General features: G+C 49.1%; 2 protein-coding genes across 3 annotated transcripts in view; one reads left to right on the top strand and one right to left on the bottom strand.

Annotated features, from left to right (window-relative positions):
- Positions 1–290: 290 nt before the first annotated feature.
- SYN1 (synapsin I) overlaps positions 291–19,893 on the bottom strand; it is a 44,593-nt gene continuing 24,990 nt past the window's right edge. The window contains exons 6-13 of one of the 2 annotated variants that reach the window (XM_090264840.1): positions 6,428–6,490; positions 5,545–5,687; positions 5,379–5,453; positions 5,179–5,281; positions 3,751–3,891; positions 3,338–3,425; positions 2,655–3,246; positions 291–1,439 (exon numbers count right to left, since the gene is read on the bottom strand). In XM_090264840.1, the coding sequence (XP_090120966.1) occupies positions 1,304–1,439; positions 2,655–3,246; positions 3,338–3,425; positions 3,751–3,891; positions 5,179–5,281; positions 5,379–5,453; positions 5,545–5,687; positions 6,428–6,490 (1,341 nt within the window). In that variant the 3' untranslated portion in view covers positions 291–1,303. The remainder of the gene's footprint in view (positions 1,440–2,654; positions 3,247–3,337; positions 3,426–3,750; positions 3,892–5,178; positions 5,282–5,378; positions 5,454–5,544; positions 5,688–6,427; positions 6,491–19,893) is intronic. The other variant, XM_090264841.1, reaches the window with a different exon arrangement.
- TIMP1 (TIMP metallopeptidase inhibitor 1) lies at positions 10,962–14,913 on the top strand. The gene is made up of 6 exons (XM_090265025.1): positions 10,962–11,022; positions 11,936–12,064; positions 12,799–12,878; positions 13,090–13,216; positions 13,686–13,810; positions 14,643–14,913. Exons 2-6 carry the CDS (start codon positions 11,944–11,946, stop codon positions 14,811–14,813), a joined length of 624 nt encoding a protein of 207 aa, XP_090121151.1. The 5' UTR covers positions 10,962–11,022; positions 11,936–11,943; the 3' UTR covers positions 14,814–14,913.

Raw genomic sequence — 19,893 nt, 5'->3', positions numbered from 1 at the left:
TTTCTCAGTTTTTCTGGAATTGGGGGACCCTCCAAGACAGACCACAGCCGCCTCCGTAGTTTGGTTTCCTCTTGCCTTTGGTGATGCTTCTAAATTTGGGACCGCCCCCTCCATCTCCAATGGCTGGGATTTGTAGCAGGGATTTCACTCAGAACCTCTCTGGAATTTGTGCCTGATGTACCTTCCACTGGATTTTGGGGTTCCCAGCACCCAATGTGGATTTGGGGGTCCCTTCTGTGTCTCCCCTGCCATTCAAGGACTCCCCTCTTTCTTTACCAAGAAGCACAGAATTCTGCTGGGCCTTTGCTTGTTTATTTTGCTTCCCGACTCTTCTCACGGGGTTCGGAGCTGCTGAGGGGTGGGGGTGAGTCCAGGCAAGGAGTGGAGGTTGTGGGGAGGTGCGGACCACATAAACAGCGCCACTGCACGCATCACCACAGGCGGCACGATGAACGAGTACCACATATGCCAAGCACGGCACAAGAGGAGGCCACATCAGTCACAGACACAGACATCACGCAAAGGTGGGGAAGTGGAGGACCACTGGCCTTCCATGTGCAAAGGATTCTGGGAAGATGGGTGGAGTTTGCATATTTAAAGACAGCTGTCAGAGGCAGGAAAGTGGGGCAGGGGTCCCTGGGGAACTGAGGGGTCCTAGCAGTGGGAGGAGCTCCCAATGTATTAAATGGAGTTGGGGGTAAAGGTGAAGAAATCTTTGTGGGGCTAGGTGGTGGCATTTGAAGAGGTGGATCTCCAGAAATGGGAGATCCATGTAAGGGGACTCAAAGGTAGGTTTTTTTTTTTTTTTTTTTAAGGATTTCGGAAATTTTGGTGGGGAACAAAGTGTGCTTGAGAGATCTGGGATCAGGAGTACGTTTACCATGAGTTTTGGGTCTCTAGGAGGGGACTCCGTGGTGTTAGGGCCAGAATGGGCTACCTGATGTTTGGGAGCTTATGGGAAGGAAAACACACTCTGGGGGACCAGGAGTGGAGGTCTTCAGGAACTGGTCCAGGCTGGGATCACTTTGGGGAACCAGGAGTGGAGGTTCTAAAACTGAGAAGTAGGTCCTGAGGTGACCAGGAGTAGGCTTCCCATGGACTTGGGAATTCCAAACATGAGAAATGGGTTTAAGACCAGGAGCAAAGTTTCTCTAGGGACTTGGGCATTCTGAGGAGTGAGAAGAGGAATCTTGGTGAATCAGAAGAGGGCTTCTCAAGGAGTTGGAGATTTCAGAAGTGGGAAGTGGATTCAGGGCCCAGAGAGGGGTTGCCCAGGGATTTTGGGGGTTCTCAGGGTAGGGTGTCAGTCGGAGAAGAGGCTGGCGAAAGACTTCCTCAGGCTGCGGATGGTCTCAGCTTTCACCTCGTCCTGGCTAAGGCTGGGCCTGGGCGGGGCTGGCTCTGGAAGGTTGAAGGCATTGGTCAGAGACTGGGATTTGCTAGAGAGAGACAAGGTGGAGGCGTGGGAGGAAGAGGGGAGAGGAAGGGAGGAGGAGGAGAGAAACACATCGTTACCCCAGGCCCGGCCCCAGCCCTGCCCCTCTGGTCCTGGGGCGTGCCTGTAACCCTCCCACCCATCAGCATGGGCCTGGACCCTGATGGGTTCTCAGGTGGGATTTGGGGAGCCCTGGTCCAGGCTGGGAGCACTTGGATCCAAGGTGAAGAAGACTGGGATTAATGGGAAGAGCCCTGGGCTGAATCTTCTTCAAATCTGGGCTAAACTGGAAGGAGTTTGATAGAAAGGTGATACGCAGGGAGGTTTCCAGTCTAAAGGTAAGGAGTCTAGGAGGGAGTAGGGGGAAGCTTGGACCATGGACAGGCTGGGAGGAGCAAATCTAAGGGGCAGCAGTTGGGTGGGGGCAGTGAGGACTTTTAAACTGAGACAGGGGCAGGTCTGGAATGGGCCAGAAAAGGCAGAGAGGATGCTGTGATGATTTGGGAGGAGACTAGAGATGGACAAGAAGGATTTGGGGATAGACCAGAAAGGAGCCTAGAATAGCAATTTTCAACCGTGTGCTGCAAAAAGCACAGTGGTGTGCCGCAAGAATGTTTAAAACATGCAATACCTGACTATTTAGTGAGGGGCACTTGACCTCCTTTCCCTTAGGTTGTCAAATTAAAAAATGACTGGCAAACACAACAGTAGCTGTCCTGTGTGAATGAATCAAAGTTATACCCATGTTTTTGTCAGATTAGCAAACTATAGTTTTTGGTGTGCCTCAGAATTTTAGTAATTTATGTGTGCCATGAGATGAAAAAGGTTGAAAGTCGCGGGCCTAGGCTGTAAGGGAAGTATGAGGATGACTGGAAGGAGTATGAAATGACAAAGGACTGAATTGGGGGTGGAGTTTGGGGCACTGGCTGGGAGGAGTCAGGGAGGATGAGTTAGGGCAGGCTCTGAGATGTGAGGAGGACTTGGTGGGTGGGGAGATACTGAAGGAGGGTCAGCAAGTTTCCTGGGCTGTAGGAGGGGACTTTCCCAGACTGAGAGGGGTGATGGTTTGGAGGAGGGGTCTGGACTAGACTGGAGAGAGAGCTTTCAGGATCCCTGGATAGGATATGGATCTGAGGAGCTCAGGAGCTGGGGCTGCCCTCCTCGCGCAGGAGCATGTTTTGTAAGGAGCAAGGCAAAGGCCGCTGTGGGGTCCCCTTACTTGAGCTGGGGGTGTGGGGGTCCCCCGACAGCAGTGGTGGCAGGTGGCGGCACATCCTGGCTAGGTTTCTGGGCTAGCTGCGGCTTGGTAGGACGTCCAGCAGGGCCGGGGCCACTGGGCCGTGGTTGCTGTGTGGTGGGTGGCCCAGTGCGGGGCATGGGACCTGCCTGGCTGGCCTGGCGGGTGGGGCCAGCAGGGCCTGGTGGTTTCTGGGGTGGACCCTGGCGCTGCTGACCACCTGGTGGAGCCCCTGAGGCCTTTGGCGGAGCCTGACCAGAGACAGATGTCTGACGGGTAGCCTGTGGGGGGCCTGCCTGGCGCTGAGGAGATGGGGAGGCAGGTGGGCGGGCTGCTGGAGGTGCCCCAGGTCCTCCTGCCACTGGCCGGGACTGGCGACCTTGACCCTGGGTCAGTGGTGGGGCCTGGGACACGGGCTGCTGGGATGCTGATGTGGGACTTGGTAGGCGCTGGGGCAGGGGGCTGCCAGCTGGGGGTCCAAGGCCTGAAAGGTGCTGCTGGCCCTGTGGGGGCGGGCGCTGCTGCAATGGGGGTCCCTGGCGTTGTGGGCCTGGGCCCGGCTGTGGAGGGCCACCTGAGGGACAGAGAGAAAGAGTTCACATATGAGAGGTGGGGAGGGGGGGCTGCCAGATGCCAGGTGCCCAAGAAGTTGGCCCCTCACTTACCCTGTGGTGGGGGTCGTTGCTGAGCTGGGGGCCCTGAGGGCTGCTGTAAGGTCTGGCGGCTCAAGGGCAGGGATCCTGGGGATGGAGTCTGTGGCGGAGGAGTGGAGCAGGAGAGGTTAAAAATAGTTACCAGCCAGTGGAGCATCAGCCAGTCAGAATAACACAGGTTCCCTGTGTGCTGGGTGTTGCCTGTGTTTGTGGCTGAGCTGAGGGGGTGTCTGGTTTCTGGGTGGGGACCCCCAGTGGAGGGGTCAGGAGGCACTCAGGGAAGTCAGGGTAGCAGCTATTTGTCAATTTTTAAGACAACTGGTTGATTGCCACCACATGTATAATGGTAACGCCCTTAGCCTGCTGACAATTAGCTCTATGGCACACAGCAGGACCAAGGGCTGCCCTGCCCAGCACCAGCTGACCTGGCTGTGGGAACCCCTGCCAGGGGACGCATCCCGCTGCCGCGGCAGGGCCTGGGCCATCTTGTTGACCACGAGCTCGACGATGAGCTGCTTGTCTTCATCCTGGTGGTCACCAATGAGTGGCATGGAGGAGCCCACCACCTGGGGGAGGAAAACAGACCCAGTGAGGAGAGAGGCAGAAAGTGCATATGAGTGTGACAGTGACAAAGTGCTTTAAGTTGGCAGAAGGCATGGTGACTGCCAAGGAAATCAGCTTCAGTTTGAGAGGCACTGATTTGCTGTGTGAGGAAGGCTTGTCTCCTACAAGGTAATGAGCAACTTATGAGGTACTAGGAAATTAGGACCCGTGGGCCAAATCTGGTCCAGCACCTGTTTTTGTACAGCCCCTGAACTAAGGATGGGTTTGACATTTTTTAATGGTTGAAAAAAGTCAAAAGAAGACTTCATGACGGGTGAAAATTATGTCAATAAACAAAGTTTTATTGGAACACAGCCACACATATTTTTTAACATGTTGTCTATGGCTGCTTTTGCAGAGTTGTTGTAGCTTCAATGATATTATATATAGCCCACAAAGCCTAAAATGTGCACTGTCTGGCCCTTGACACAAAACGCTTGCTGATCTCTGCTTTATAGTTTGCTAGGAACTCTGTCCTTTACAAAGAACTTTGTGGTTTACGTGGTACTTCACAGTTTACAAAGCCCCTTGCTCTTTACAAAGGACTATGGGGTATATGGTGTGTTTGGACTTTAGAAAGTGCTTTGGAAATGGCACCAGTGTTTACAAAATGCTTTATCATGTATGAGGTGCTACTGTTTACCAAGCACTCCAAATTTTCAAGGCATTTTACAGTTTACAAATTACTTCACTGTTTACCAGGGGCACCACTGTTTACCAAGAGCTTTAGAATTTTGGAAGTGTTTTGCTTCAATAACAAGGACTTCCCAGTTTACAGAGCTCCTTTCTATAGTGTTATAAAGCACTTTGCTATTCACCAAGCACATCCTAATTTATAAGGTACTTCCCAGTGTACAGAATGCTGTAGTATCAACCAGTACTCTTTACAAAGTTCTTTATAGTTTACAAAGTGCTTTGCTGTTTGCCAAGGACCTGTCAGTTCACAGAACACTTTAAAAGTTAAGTGCTTTGTCATTCACCAAGAAGGCTCAGTTCACAGAGCACTTTATAGTGTAACAAGTGTTTTGTTATTCACTAAGGATGTCCAAGTTCACAAAGCAGTTGAGAGTTTACTAAGTATTTTGCCATTTGCCAGAGTGTCCCAGTTCACAAACACTTTACAGTTTACTAAACATTTTGCCATTTGCTGAGGACTTTCTGGGCCATGGAGTGCTTCACAGTTTATGGAGTGTTGCTGTCGTGCACCTGCTCCTCCCTCTGTGCCCCCACCAATCCCTGGGTGCTCCCACCTCAATGATGTGATCCCTTCCGTCCTTGCCATGCAGCGCTTCCACTGCGCAGATGTCCAGTCCCCCAAAAATCTCTGAGCATGTATCCACCCACAGCTTGTACCTGGCCACACATGGGGCAAGAAAGCCTGTCAGTGCCTTGCCTGGGCAGCCACGCTCCCACCCTCACTTCAAGTCCCCCATGAGTTCAGGCCACCTACCTGTCAGACATGGCAATCTGCTCAAGCATTGCAGAGCCGGTATTGGTCTTCCAGTTTCCTGATACTGATGTCCTCCTGAGAGACGAGAGAGGAGAGATTCTCGGGGACCTGAACTGCATAGAGCAGAGCAGACGACCCCTACCTAGGCCTCGATTTTTCCACTCACATATAGGCCTTGTAGTTCTGCCCAATCTTCTGGACACGCACATCATATTTGGCATCAATGAAGGGTTCGGCAGTGGCATACGTCTTGGTCAGTGCCACAACACTTGCAATGTCCTGGAAGTCATGCTGGTTGTCCACCTTGACCTGTGGGTGGGGTAGGGATCAGGGCTTTGGCAGGATGGGGCAGCAATGGAGGTGCCTCGGGAGGGCACGCACACAAATGACACAGGTGAACTGAGTACACAAAAATTCGGTGCACATACCAAGGTACTCATGCATGCATAATTCTGGGCCTCCTGGCTTTTACATGTACAGACAGACACGAAGTTGGGTGTATATGACTCTGAACATACTAAAAATTATTGAATTGTCCACCTTAAATGTGCAAGTTGTATGGTATGTGAATTATATCTCAATAAAGCTATGGGAAAGTTGTGTGTATATACCATATATGTGTACAGACACAAAATCAGCTGTATACATAATATACAAACAAAAGCACAGACACACTCCAACATACAAGTTACAAATCTTATTTCTACATATACAAAGAAGTCAGATGGATGGAAAGCATGCAGGGCCTCCCAAACCCCTGAATGTAAAAGATTATGTACTGTGGGTTCAACACAGAGGCATGCAAACACACAGATACAATGCTGTAAAAATAACAGGACACATACAACTAGCTGAGTGCATGATAGAAAACTGGGCCAACAAAATCTAAGAATGTGGGGGAAAAGATACAAATAGATTAAAAAACAACCCAGGACATACAATCATACAGAATTTCTGGTGTGCGCTGAATACAGAATATACATCTACATACATAAGCACAGTGCCAGGAGTGTACACCATTTACAGACACACACAACCCAGAGACTCACCTTGCCCATCCCAGAGTGTGCATGCCCCATCTTCACAACCACAGGGTACGTTGTGCTGCTGAGCTGGTAGGGTGGAAAGCAGAGCATGGTCAGGGCAGGAGGGCTGATTGCCAGGGATAGGGGTGGTGCTGAGGGGAGCCCATCCAGCAGGAGCCACATGAGGAGCCATTTCTCAGAAGAGGCTGGTCAGAGACAGGCAGCAGCTGGGGGTCACACAGCACCTCTGAGCTCACAATCGAACCCAGAGCCCTGTCTGCCTGTCCCTCCCTCCCCCACACCCAGACTTCCCGCCTCTGCTTTCCCAGGCAGAGGCAAGGGTGGGGGCCTTTTCCGGAAAAGGGAAAGTTTGTTTATACAGTGACTGGATGATAGAGAAGTGAGTGTGTGCATGTGCGTGCATAGGGGTGTGGTGGTGAGCATGTAGCAACTGGACCCCTCAGCCAGGCCTTGTATGTAAGCCTTGTCCACACACATTTACAACCTAGAAACACACACACACACTCTCAAAATTCAGATCTACACAACCAAACCCAGAGATGCCTACGCATGTTGAGACCCACAAGATGGAGAGACCTGCAACCAACACAGGCTCTGGAGCGCATTCCACTCCAACTGCATAGACACCCAGTCAGTCATTCAGCTAGCCCGGTGTTCACCATGTGGGAAAAGAACCAACTGGCACTTCTGACCAGCCTCCTTGCCCAGCAGCAAGCATTCAACATTCCTGAGTGAAGACACACAGAGCCCCCTCCCATCACCCAAATCTACACAACAGTTAGAGGGACACACACACAACACAGAATATTACCCATGCAATTAATACAAAGACAACCCTAAGGGCACAATCATAGAAGGCAGAGGCATACACACCCTGAGAGGCACACACGACAGAACTGGGCACATAGTCATCAGACACACATGCAACACTCCTACGCATACCCATAACAAACAGAAAGACACACCACATATGAAAAAAGCTAAACACACATTTAGGTACTCACAGAAACCACTGAGACCTATAACACAGACCTACACCACACTCCTGGGCACACAAGTGTATCTAGGGACACAACATGCCTTGCCATATGTATAAAAAGAGAGGCACACACACAACCAGAGACACCACAACCCTTCTAAGCATCCAGACAACACTCCTGAGTGTGTACATGCATGCACACACACAACTCACATGCTCACACATTCAGGTGCAGGCATACATCAAGTTTCCCCGACCCTGAGTAGGATCCAAGGGACCAGGTTGGGCGACCCCAGCCCCACCATAGTATGGATGCATGCCGGGCCACACCCTCCATCTGCTGTGCAGACAGCTGCCCCACAGGGTAGAGACAGCATTCCCGGAGGGGTGGCTGGGACAGGCAGTGGTTCCGGTTCCCGACAGGCACAGGAAGCCTGTAGGCTAGGGTGACCGACTGACCTTCAGGCATTGCCCTCCCTCTGCACTCCCACCTTCCTCATTTCCCAAATGACTGGCGTCATTTCGAGGCACTGAGAGGCACCGTGTTGGACGGGGCTTATGGGGATCCTGTAGGTAGAGTTACAGGGAAACACTGCAGAGGCGGCGGGTGATGTAACACTCAGGCACACTCACAGCTCACAGGGGGCAGAAACATCCACAATTACATGTGCAACCTACACCTGCTTTACAGAGGCAGACACACAACTCCCAGAAACATCACAAAACACTCAGGCCCGCACATACACCACACATACACAGCAACCTGAAAGGCACACAGGCAACTGTGAGGGACAAAGTGCAGCGGAGAGCTGTTTAAGCACACACACACACCCCAGATTTTCTAGGCTCCTCTTTTTATAAACCCTGCTTATTTCCTCTGGACCTGGGCTTGGACACAACACTCTGGACATGTGTATGTGTGCCTGCACATGTGTGCATGAGTGGCGCTCTGTACTCTGGGACTCTCTGGAGAGACTCAGCTTTGAATCTTGGCCTCTCCTCTTTCTAAAACCATGTGGAACCTCAGGCAGTTCACTTAACCCTCCCTGGGCCTTAGTTTCCTGATCTGTACAAAAGGCACAATCAGGCCCAAGCACTTGGTGTGCTGTGGAGATTGCTAGGTGTCTGTTCTGCACACCCAGTTGGTCCCCATGGCCCCCTACCATCAACCAGCTCCCCAGATGGTCAGACACCCAGACACCCTTCCAATGAAACCCCACCAGTTTTTCAAAACCTGCACAATAAGTCAGATCTACACAACCCCTTATATGTAGACAGTCAGCAAAACTGTGTGCTGACTCAGGTTTCAGAGTCACAGAGCTGGCATGAGAAGTGAGGGGCTGCAGCAGAACTTTCCCTTCCCTCACTTCTCCCTTTGGCCCCCGCCACTAACTTACTCAGTCTGTCTCATTCACTTTCACTCCCCCACTTTCACAATCAACGTCTCCAAATTTCTGGTTTACGTCTCCCCCCTTTTTTGTCTCCCCAGAAGTCATTTCATCACTCTCATTCCTGGGCAGGTCACTCAATCCTTTGTGCGTCTCAGTTTCCTCATCTGCATAATCAGAATATGAACAGTCTCTAACTCACAGGGATATTGTGAGGAACAGATCAGTTATGTCGGGAAAAATGCTTAGCACAATATCTGTAGCACAGGAAGTCTGCATCCTCCAAAAGTGTTGGGTACTATTAAATTATTGGTTTAACATCTCTTGGTTAGCCAACATTAACAAGAAGGCAATCTGGAGTGACTGAGAGATAAAGTACTTACAAAGATTTTAGAATAGTGCTTGATGCCCATTAAGCACTCCATAAGTGCTGGTAGTTTTTGTTGTGGTGATGGTGTTGATTAGGCTAACCTTCCTGAGTTAATCCATCTTAATTAGAAAGAGGGCAATGGGGAGTGAATAAGAGAATTTACACAAAGACTTCAGAGCACAATACACAGTAAGTGCTCAGTAAGTGACTGCTATCATCACTACCATCATTATTATTATTGGTCTGTCCTCCCTGAACTGAAGGACGTTAATCAGTCCTCAGAGCCCTTTCCCAGGACCCTAGGGAAGATTAAGGTAGCATCCGGAAGCTGGCAGGCAGGGACTATCTCACCCCACCCCCAACCAGGGGCATCGTAGGGGAGGGGTTGGCAGGAAAGGGGCAAGGCAGGATGGGAGGGTATCAGTTTTCTCCTGACTCACTGGTCTCTTTCACCACCATTTAACTCCCCCACCCCAATGCTCATTAATCCAACAGCACCTTTCCCAGTCTGCCAAGCCTGGGTTAAGATCCTGAGGTCCGGATGGCCTAAATTCAAATCCCAGTCATGCCCTGTGATCCTGGGAAAGTTCTTCAATTCCTCTATCTATGCTTCATATTTCCTCATCTGTAAAATGGGAAAAAAACTGATACCCATTTCAGAGGCTTATAATGAGTTTTTTAATTGAATTATAGTTGACATACAATAAATATTACTTTTGGGTGTACAAAATAGTGGTTCGGTATTTTTATACATTATAAAATGGTCACCATGATAATTTTAGTTAACATTTGCAACCAAAGTTATTACAATATTATCGACTATAGGCCCTGTGCTGTACATTGCATCTCCATGACTTATTTATTTTATAACTGTAAGTCTTTACTTTTTAATCCCCTTCACCTATTTTACCCACCCCATCCTCCCCTCTGGCAACCACCAGTTTGTTCTCTGTATCTATGAGTATATGTGTTTTGTTTTTGTTTGGTTGGTGTTTTAGATTCCACATATAAGTGAAATCATACAGTATCTGTCTCTCTAGCTTATTTCACTTAGCATTAATACCCTCTAGATCCACCCATGTTGCAAAAATTGTGAGCTTTAAGTGAGATAAGTTATGCTGAGTGACTGGTACCCAGTTGGCGCTATATAAATGCTATTTGCTTGTTTTGGGGAGCAGGGTTAATATCCTGGCTCTGTCTCCAGGCCACTGAATTCAAATCCCAGTTCTGCCGGTTATTAATTGTGATCTTGAAAAAGTCAGTTAATCTCTCAGTGCCTCAGTTACCCCACATTATATTCCTCCTCCGTTCATCTGCTTTATCTCCCTCCACTGCTTCTACTTAGTCTCCTCTCTGCCTCCCCACCCTTCACCAGAATGTCAGGATCTATCGGACAGGAATTTTTGTGTGTTCTTGGTATACAGTAGGTGCACAAGAAATGTTTACTGACGAAATGAACTAATTCAGGCTTCAGCCATGGGTAGTTTGCGGGCACGGGTGATTGGATAGACTAGGAAGAGTTTGGAGACTTGAGGGAATTGCACTTGGGGAATCCTGACTCTAAACCCTTCATTGAGGCCGCCCGCAAGGACTGGGACCGGACTTGGAGATGGGGGAGGGGGATGACCAGGGCGAGGCGCAGGGGGTGGGAGAGGAGAAAGCTGAAGCTTCTTTTCGGCAGCCCTCAGCCCGCCCCTTGGCCACCACTGACGGTGGGCGGATGAGTAATGCATCCAGGAAGCCTGGAGGCCTGTGGTTTCCGCACGGCTGCCACCCCCGCCCCTCGCCTGGACATTTATCCCGCGCCGCTCAGGCCCTGCCGCCATCGCCGCAGACCCAGCGTCTAGACGCTACACCAGAGGTAGGCAAGGGCCTGGGAGGCCTCAGGGCTGGGCTGGAGCTTTGCTGCCGACGGATACCCAGCTTCTCAGCCAGAAAGGCAGCCACCAGGATCCCGGGCTAGTCTAGGGGGAGAGGACAGGGCGGAGTTGGGGGTGGGGTGGGGCTGGAACTGCTTCAAAACTCCTTCCAACCCCTGATATCCATCCCAACTCCCCCAAGCTCATGAGCCTTTACTACCACAGATGTCCCCCAAACGGCTAACTCCCCTAAATTCCCTCATTGCCTGTCCCCCATCCCCCATACCCAAACCCCTAAAGCTTCCCAAACTCCCCAGCTACCCCAATACCCCAGACTCTTAAATCCTCAACTCTCTAGAAACCTCAAAACTTCCCTCTGGTCCCAAATCCCTCCAGAACCCCCTTAAGCCCCCAGTCCCTCAACTCCCTAAACCCCCAACCTCCTCCAAATTCCTAAGCCTCCTTCATTCCCCAGCCTCCTCCATCTCAATATGCACAACCCCGAAACTCCCAAACACTCCCCAAATTCCTACAGTTTTCCAAACCCCAAATTCCTCACCCCAACTCCTCCACTTTCTGATTTCCCTACCCCCCCCAGCCACCCTTTCAAACTCCCTCAGCCCCCTTTTTCCCAAACACCACAACCTCATAATCTACCCACTTACCCAGTCCCCTAAATTGCTCAAACTCCACAACTCTGAAATTCTCCCAATCCCCTAGTCCCCTAAAATCCTCTGGGCTCTCAAATGCCCACCCCCTTTAAATCCCCAGACTCCCCAAGGCCTCTAGCCCAAGGGTGGCAGACTTATCCCCATCTGCTGCTAGGGGGCAGGCAGGATGGGGTGGGAGGCATTGCCTGGGTTCTTGGATCAGCTGGGCTGGACGTTTCCTGACCCCTCCTCCCCACTCTTGCAGAACCCACCATGGCCCACTTTGTGCCCCTCGCCTCTGGCATCCTGCTGTTGCTGTGTCTGACAGCCCCCAGCAGGGCCTGTACCTGTGCCCCACCCCACCCGCAGATGGCCTTCTGCAGCTCTGACGTCGGTGAGTGTAGCCCACTCTGCTCACATACTTTGCTTCAGTTTCCCTCTCAATCCCATGGGGTTCAGGATGGAGCTCACCTCTAGAACAATTTCACTAAGCCCTGCCCTGACTCTGCTTTTGCCACACTGGTAATTTTCACTGGCTTCCTTCGATTACTCCAAGCCTAGTCCCTCCTCAGGGCCTTTGCACTGGCTGCTCCCTCTGCCTGGTACACCCTTCCCCCCAGGTCCATATGGGTTGCTGCCTCAAATGTTATCTTCCCAAAACTTAACCCCTGTTCCCTAGTACTCCTGATCCCCCTTACCCAGTTCTGCAGTTCCCCATCACAGTTGATACCCTCTAACATTCCATACACTTACCTATTTTGCTTGTGTTTTGCCTTTGTCTTGCTGGCTAGAATGTGAGTTCCACAGGGGAAGAAATTTCTGTGTTTTGTTCACTGTTGTGTCCCTAACACCCAGAACAGTGCCTGGCACACAGCAGGCATTCCAAAATATTTGTTGAGTGGATGAACACATGATGAATATATGAAAAAGGCTTAAAGCAGTGCCTAGCAAAAAGTAGGCACTCAACGGATGGGTGAATTGTTTAACAAATGTGAAAATCTGTGTGTTGTGTGGCATCCAGCGATCCCTATTTAAGTATGTGCTTTGTTAGTATGACTATTGTGATTGTTTTATTTTTACTGCCTCACTCAGTCCATTTGACTTGTTTCTCCCTCCCCTCTCCTGCAGTCATCAGGGCCAAGTTCATGGGGACAGCAGAAGTCAACCAGACAACCTTATATCAGCGTTATGAGATCAAGATGACCAAGGTATCCCTCCTGCCCCTTCCTTGGCAGTTCCTCACATCTTCCTCCCTGTCCAAAAAAAAAAAAAAAACAACAAAAAAAACAAACAAACAAAGAAACAAAAAAACCCTCCGCCCATTGGTTGGGAGGAACTTAGCTGTGATCTCAGGATGCTATATGAAGAAAGTGGAGTGGGAGGATCATGTCAATAAAAGAGACTCTTATCCATCCACAGATGTTCAAAGGGTTCGACACCTTGGGGGATGCCACTGACATCCAGTTTGTCTACACCCCGGCCATAGAGAGTGTCTGTGGATACTTCCACCAGTCCAAGAACCGCAGTGAAGAGTTTCTCATCGCTGGTGAGGCTGTGCTCCCTTGTCCTGGGCCATGCCATCTATCCCTCAGACACTGCAGGGCAACCCTGACTGGGCAAGGCTCTGAGAGAGGGTCCCAGTTGAAAATGGAAACCAACCTAGCCCTGGCTGGTGTGGTTCAGTGGATTGAGTGCTCACCTGTGAACCCAAAGGTCGCCAGTTCAATTCCAAGTCAGGGCATATGCCTGGATTGCAGGTCAGGTCCCCATTTGGGGGCGCTCTAGAGGTAACTGATAAACCTCTCACACATTGATGTTCTTCTCCCTCTCTCTCTCCCTTCCTTCCCTTCTTTCCAAAAAAAAAAAGAAAAATCTTTGAAAGAATTAAAACAAATGGGTACTGCCTCTGTTTCAACCTATCAGCGGGGGTGGGGTGGAGTGGGGTGTCTGTGCTCCAGTGACACCAAGCAGGCGCCACCCTGCCTGCCCCAGCCAATCGGTTGTCCCTTTCCCAGGAAAACTGTGGAATGGGCACCTGCACATCACCACCTGCAGTTTCGTGGCTCCCTGGAACAGTTTGAGCTCTGCTCAGCGCCGGGGCTTCACCAAGCTCTACACTGCTGGTTGTGAGGAATGCACAGTGAGTGCTTGGGCCCTGCCTGTCACCTGGGGAGGGCTCCTTAGGCTCTTCCCTAAACCATGGTTTGTTTCTTGCTCCCTCTGGCTATTCCTTGTCCCTATGGCTGCTACCCAATCCCTTGAGCTGTCTCTGATCGTCCTTGCTGTTCTCTTAAACCTGAGACTGTTCTCCTGGAAATTCTGGTTGTTCCTTTGCCCTGTGCCTCATATCTGGGGATTCACTGTTCTAGTTGCTTCCTGTCCCTCTAACTCTCCCTTGTGACTATTCTGTAATCTTGACGTTTTTTCCTGACCCCCCCCTGGTATTATTTCTTGGTTCCCTAGAATATTCTCCAAAAACCCAAAATGCTTTTCCATAATACCTGACTCTTCCCCAGCACATCTGATTGTTGCTCTTCAGCTGTGACTGTTCCACACACGAGGGCAAATTACAGTGCCCTTCTGACTATTCCAGGACTGTTCCCTGATGTCCCTGAATGTCCTCTGACCCAGTGACTATCTGAGCCCCACAGCTCCTTCCTATGCTTAAGTTCTCCATCACCAGCTGTCCCCTATTACTGCCAGTTGTTCCTATCCTATGGAACAGTTCTCAGGAGACCCACCTGACTGATCCCCACAACTGTCCCCAACCATCAAGAAGCTGATCCTTTCACTGGATTACTGTTACCTCATCGAGTCCAACGACTGTTCCCCCAATCGCAGGGACTGTTCTTGAGTCTGTATCCAGGTGGATAAGGCTCAATGTTGAATGCTGAGGAGGGCAAAGTTCTGCTGTGTAGGGGAGGCAGGGGTAGGAGAAGCCCTCAGAGATGTGTCTCCCTCCCGTTCTCCAGGTGTTTCCCTGCTCATCCATTCCCTGCAAACTGCAGAGTAACACTCACTGCTTGTGGACGGACCAGCTGCTCACAGGCTCTGACAAAGGTTTCCAGAGCCGCCACCTTGCCTGCCTGCCACAGAAGCCAGGGATGTGCAACTGGCAGTCCCTGCGCCTCCGGGTTGCCTGAATCCTGCCCCCAGCAGAAGCCAAAACCTACACAGTATTCACCCCCTTTCCCACTCCTGTCTTTGTTTCTTAAAGACAATGAAATAAAGACCTACCACTCAGCAGGCAGTGTCTTCGTGTAGTGTCTGGGAAAAAACCCGTGTCACTGATGACCTGGTGGGAGCACCCTGGGACCAATGCTAAGAGGATGAGGGGTGCGAAGTGTTGGCTTTTTATATTAAAAAAAAAAAAAAAGCCTCTGCCCATTGGTTGGAAGTTAGCTGTGATCTCGGGATGCTGTTATGAAGAAGGTGGAATGGGAGGATCACATCAGTAAAAGAGACTCTTCTCAACCATCAACGGATGTTCAAAGGGGTCACTGCCTTGGGAGATGCCCCCACACCCAGTTGTCTACATCCCAGCCATGGAGAGCATCTGTGGATATTTTCACCAGTCCCAGAAATGCATAATTCTCTCCATGGACATTAGCACTGGTGATCTGCAATGTTAGTAATTTAACTTGTTATCAACCATAACTTATTGAATAATCTCTTTACTCAATACTTGAAAACATTTTACTAACTTATAAATCCTATTTGCACAGGGATCTCTAGTTCATAAATTACCCACTGCTGACAAATCACTACTTCATTGGCAAAGTTCCCTGTTCACAAATCCCTCACTGACAAATGCCCTATCAATCGGCCTACAGCTCTCCTCCACCCCTTGGGCATTGTCCTAATGGCATCCAGTGAGGATGTCCTGCCCTGTCCAAACCTGTGGGTGTTATTGTCCCAACCCTTAGGTGTTGAACTGTAAATCTGACTTGAGCAAAAGGGGGAAAGCCCCAGGGGTCCCAGGTGCCCCCAACATAACCAAGCCAGGGACTCTGGGAGAAGGGGCAGATTGGCCCCCCACCATGGCCTATGGGAAATTCCTTGGAAGTAGTTGTTTGGGGAATAGAAAAAATGGGCAGAAGGTATGATCTGGAAGTTCCCTTCTCCCCCTTCTCCTACCTCTCCTCTCCTCACTCCTCTGACCAATTTCGGTAGCAGTGAAGTGCAGGTAAGGTTTCAAAATCAAAACCAACCAAGTACATCAGCCTACACCTCTCCCCATACTACCGCCTACACAGCCGCCCCCTCACCAAAACTGGGGCCTTTAGACCAGAGCCTCACATTTCTCGTTCATCTTCCTCCATAAGACCTGAGCAAGGGATTCTCCCAACACTTCCTTCCTTAGGCCTTCCTGCTCTCACAGCTGAGCCCAGGCCCCTCCAGGCCCTTCCCAGTCCCTGGCTCTTGCCTCTTAAACTCCAAAGGTCTTGACTCAAGTGAGTCCCATGAAAACCAAAAATTCTGATTGGTACAAACATTCGGTGGAACACGCAAGTGACCTGTTGACCCGAGTCTGCTCGAAAAAAGGCTCCACTATATATATTTTTTGTAAAGGAAAGGACTCCCAAATTCCTTCCCCTTGGACTACCCACTTATCCTGCCAATAAGAACCCAGGTCTCCTCGAGGATATTCTGGATCTCCAAGCATAACCCTCTGGATCCTCTTTGGCCTTGCCCTTTTGCACTCCTGGAGGTTTCTCCCAGGGATCAAGAGATGTCCTAGATCGAGATGGGTGGATTTTAAGAACTCAGTGCTTATCTGCTTGAGCAGGGGACACCCATTGCAGTAACAATTTCTATGTCAACATCTACACCTTGGTAATGCCCTGTGGGGTTCTGAACCCCGGCTACCAAAAGGGGTAAATGGCAGCCTTCATTGATGGGTACAACTGTAAGGGAAGGGCTGTGTCACTATTGCCTCAGCTGCCTGCAAGAGTCTGGCAGTTCCTGACAGTTCATCAAACCCTAGTACCAAAAACTGCTTGCACTCTTATGCTGTTTGTTCCCTGACCCCAGTGCCAGTTCTCTGAACCCTCAGCTATTTCAACCACTGGGAGGAAGATGACATAGAAAGTGGTAGTGGAAGGATGGAGCCCAGTGTGAAAGCCATTGCCTTGTTGACCTGCCCACTTGCAGGTGGTGTCCTGGATCAAAACACTAATGCTTCAAGGACAGTGTTGACCACCAGGCTGTACTCTACTGCAGCCCCTTTCACAGTCCAGAGCAACATACAAGGCCACCTCCCCCACACTCCGGCTGGAGCTCCTGGCAGGATATCTGTAGTCCTGAGGTCACTATATCTCCCCATCACGCTTATAGAAAATCCACTGAAGTGAGTAAAGTGAGTTACCCCAACCCCACCCCAGCATTCAGTGTCTCTGTGAATCTCTGCTTGGGCGAGACTCTGATGGCTGAGAGGAAGCAGTGGGGGTAACAGCTCTGTGAGGTGTGCAGCATGGGGTCCAGCTCAGTCGGTTGTCTGGGGGTTGGCCCTTCCCTCACTCAGGACTCAACACTTCTCCCTAAAAAATGGGCTTCACAGTCCCTACCCAGAATCCTTCTAAGATCTGTGCTAGAGATCGAGGATGATCCATGGGTGTATTCACACCTTGGTAATTTTTTTGGGTCAAAGCAGATGAAACCCTCCTAACAACAACTTTATGCATAATATTATTAAACAGTGATTTAATTTCTAGATAGGTAGTGTAGTATAATGATTAAGAGCATGAATGCTGGAACCAGGTCCCCTGCATTCAAATCCTGCCCCTTTCATGTATTAGCTCTGTGTTCTTGTGGGAAATCACATTGCTTTGTCGTGCTTCAGTTTCCACATCTTTAAAATAAGGATAAAAATGCCTAACTCATAGGGACAATGTGAGCATTAAATGAGGTCATACATGTAAATTTCCTGGAACAGTGGTAGGTACATAGCATTATGAGCATTAATTATTAGTAGTAGTATGATAAATATAATATATTTTTGCAAAGAAAGCAAAATACCATATATCACCTAATACAGGAAACTAAAGAACAACACAAACAAAAGAACTAAATAGGCAAAGAGTAGAATAGTAGTCAATAGGGGGGAGGGGGGAGGGAGAGAAGGGGGATAAGTAAGGGAAGGGTCTAGTCAAGGAACGTGTATGGATGGCTCATGGACATGGACAACGGGGAGGGATATGATTGCGGGAGAAGGGGTGGGCTGAGTGGGGGAGAGCAATGGGGGAAAAATGGGACAACTGTAATTGAAAAACCAAATAATAAAAAAAATAAAAATTATTAAAAAAAAAAGAAATAACAGATAATATCAGTAGTAATAATTTAATGCACCCTGGAAACCTTTATGTAACTCATGATTCTGATAATCTCCCCCAGAGATCTTACAAATATTTATTATGCTCATTTGTTGTTTTTCTTATTTTGATACTTGTACACTGTTTCCCAGTGTGCAAATCCTGCCACTGAAAAATACCAACATTTTCAAAGACTTCTGATAACAACCCCTTCCCCTGTGAAAATATTCTCACTATGCAATCTTCACTGTGGATGAAAAACCACATTTATAAAGCTCTACTGTCACCAAGATTACAGGTGACAAATCTTTAATGCTTTGGCAAATCTTTCCTTTATACAAGTTTCCTCCCCACTATACAAACGCCTTCTTTCAAAAATATCCCACTAACAAATACCTCTGTTGAGCTATCTCCGTATTCATAAATACCCCTTTGACATATCCATATTGATAACCCCCACTGACAAATCTCCTTATTCACAAATACCCAGCAGCAATATATCACCCACTGGTGGACCCCAGTGACAAATACCTCTCTTCACAGTTACTCATCCACTGGCATATCCCCTAGTGACTAAGTAGTTGACAAATTTCCCTATTCATAACTGTCTTTCTATGACATAATTCCCATTGACAACCTCTATTGATGAATCTCCTCATTCATGTATCTTGACCCACTGGCATATCTCCTCACTCAGATATGCCCATCAAAGTGATCCTATTGATGAGCTAACTTGTCAAATCTTCCAATTCAGAAATACCCACGGTTGCTGTCTATTTCATTGATAAGACTGTTTACAGTTTTTCCCATTCATAAAACCCCATCCACCCATTCATATAGCCCTTATTGACTGATATGTTCTCCCATCCTTAGATCTCTCTAATTAGAAAATCTCCTTGCTGGAAAAACTCCCAATATATTACCCCATATGTTGAAACATCTCTCCCCTACTCCCAATAACTGATGAAGAGGTAGATTTCTATAATAAGACCAGCTCTTTATTTTATTATTATTATTTTTTTATTTTTTAAATTGATTTGAGGGTGCAAGGGAGGGAGAGAGAGAGAGAAAGAGGTGGGGGAGGATAAACATCCATTTGTTGTTCTTCTTATTTATGCACTCGTTGGTTGCTTTTGTATGTGCCCTGACTGGAGATCGAACCCGCGACCTTGGAGTAATCGGGACAATGCTCTAACCAACTGACCTACCTGGCCACGTCAGACCAGCCCTTTCTTTTTATGAATAGTGACTGACATCTATATCTCACTATCCAGTCCTGAATACCCCCTATGCCAGTATTGGTAAAATCTGAGGATCAAACCCAATTACATTGTAGAGCCCAAACCAAAGGAAATTATTAGAGCACAAGTTCTCTCTGGATGTGGGGGTGAAGGTGGAGCTTAAAAAATAGATTAGTCAAAAGTCTGCATAAGAAGCTGTTAGAACCTCAGACACACTCCCCAACTACCAATCCCTACTTCGGTAGAAGGCTAAAAGTTTGATCTCTTGAAAGAGTAAAATAGAAGATTCACGTGGGTAGAAATGCCCAGGATGCACCTACCCGCTGTTGACTAATTATCTGCCACTGAGCTTGGGTCTCCTGCTGAACTTTTGTGGAGAGCAACAGCTCCTATGGATGGAGGTGAAGCCACTGGTACCAGAGGCCCAGATTCAGTGTCTTTTGCCCCCACCACACACCAAGGGGGCCTTCCCCTGACCCTAGGACCCTTGAAAGAAGCAGTGTTAGATGGATGCTTCCTGAATTCTCTCCTGGTTGGGGGTGAGCTATCATACCACCACCATATCCCTTAGGCCTCTGCCATGAATCTTGCTGGTCTCTGCTTTGCTCCTGGCTCTGTCTATGACCACCCTTAGGCAGGCCTTTGGGTGCTAGCTACCCCATCCCATGCTG

Source organism: Furipterus horrens, unplaced genomic scaffold, assembly GCF_987537825.1.
Source record: "Furipterus horrens unplaced genomic scaffold, mFurHor1.1.pri manual_scaffold_17, whole genome shotgun sequence".
Classification (NCBI taxonomy): domain Eukaryota; kingdom Metazoa; phylum Chordata; class Mammalia; order Chiroptera; family Furipteridae; genus Furipterus; species Furipterus horrens.
This window is presented reverse-complemented; position numbering and strand designations above follow the sequence as displayed.